This window comes from Capsicum annuum, chromosome 3 (assembly GCF_002878395.1).
Source record: "Capsicum annuum cultivar UCD-10X-F1 chromosome 3, UCD10Xv1.1, whole genome shotgun sequence".
NCBI classification, from domain to species: Eukaryota; Viridiplantae; Streptophyta; class Magnoliopsida; order Solanales; family Solanaceae; genus Capsicum; species Capsicum annuum.
In genome coordinates, this window is record NC_061113.1 from 226,637,162 (window position 1) to 226,637,855 (window position 694).

General features: G+C 32.1%; 1 protein-coding gene across 1 annotated transcript in view; it reads right to left on the minus strand.

The window, feature by feature from the left end:
- The window catches only part of LOC124896825, a 2,022-nt gene extending 1,652 nt beyond the window's left edge, over positions 1-370 (minus strand). Inside the window, exon 1 of the mRNA XM_047408665.1 lies at positions 49-370. Coding sequence (XP_047264621.1) covers positions 49-370 — 322 coding nt within the window. The remainder of the gene's footprint in view (positions 1-48) is intronic.
- Positions 371-694: the final 324 nt, after the last annotated feature.

Consider the following 694-nt stretch of genomic DNA (forward strand, 5'->3'; position numbering starts at 1 on the left):
ATATATACATCTATTCATAGAGTCAAATACATTTCGAGAATAGCTTACCGGCTCCATCCATGGTACATGCAGCTACAAATGTGCCACTGTATAGTCCTCTAAGATAACTTGCATCAACAACTATCACAGGTCTACAGTGATCGAACCCTTGTATGAATGTAGTTAGTGCGACAAAAATATACAAAAACTCATTATCTTCATGCTTTTTAATTCGTATATGTGAACCTGGATAAGTAGTGTTCAAAACATGAATGTATGCAGGTAGATTTCCGTATGATGCCGAAGGTTTTCCTCTCAAATATTCAAGTGCTTGTTCCTTAGCTCGCCAACACATAATATTCGTCAAATTCATACCAAGGTCTTCCTTCATGTCACTTCTGATTTCAGTCGCACTGTACTTTCTTTTGTGGTTTTTAAACTTTTATTTCACTATACCTCCAATCAACTTACTAGTAGCATGAAACTTAGGATAAATGTTATCCTTTATCAGACATGTGTGTTTGGGTAAGAATTCTCTAACACAAAACATTCCTGATTTGTTGATATCAGATGCACGGAATAAAAAATCACAATTACGTGATTTGCATATTAATGTGTAACTACAAAAAAACAAAAATGATGTAATGTAATTTACAACATGTAAAAAAAAAATAATCTATATGTATTTTTTAAATACATATGTTGTAATAAAATT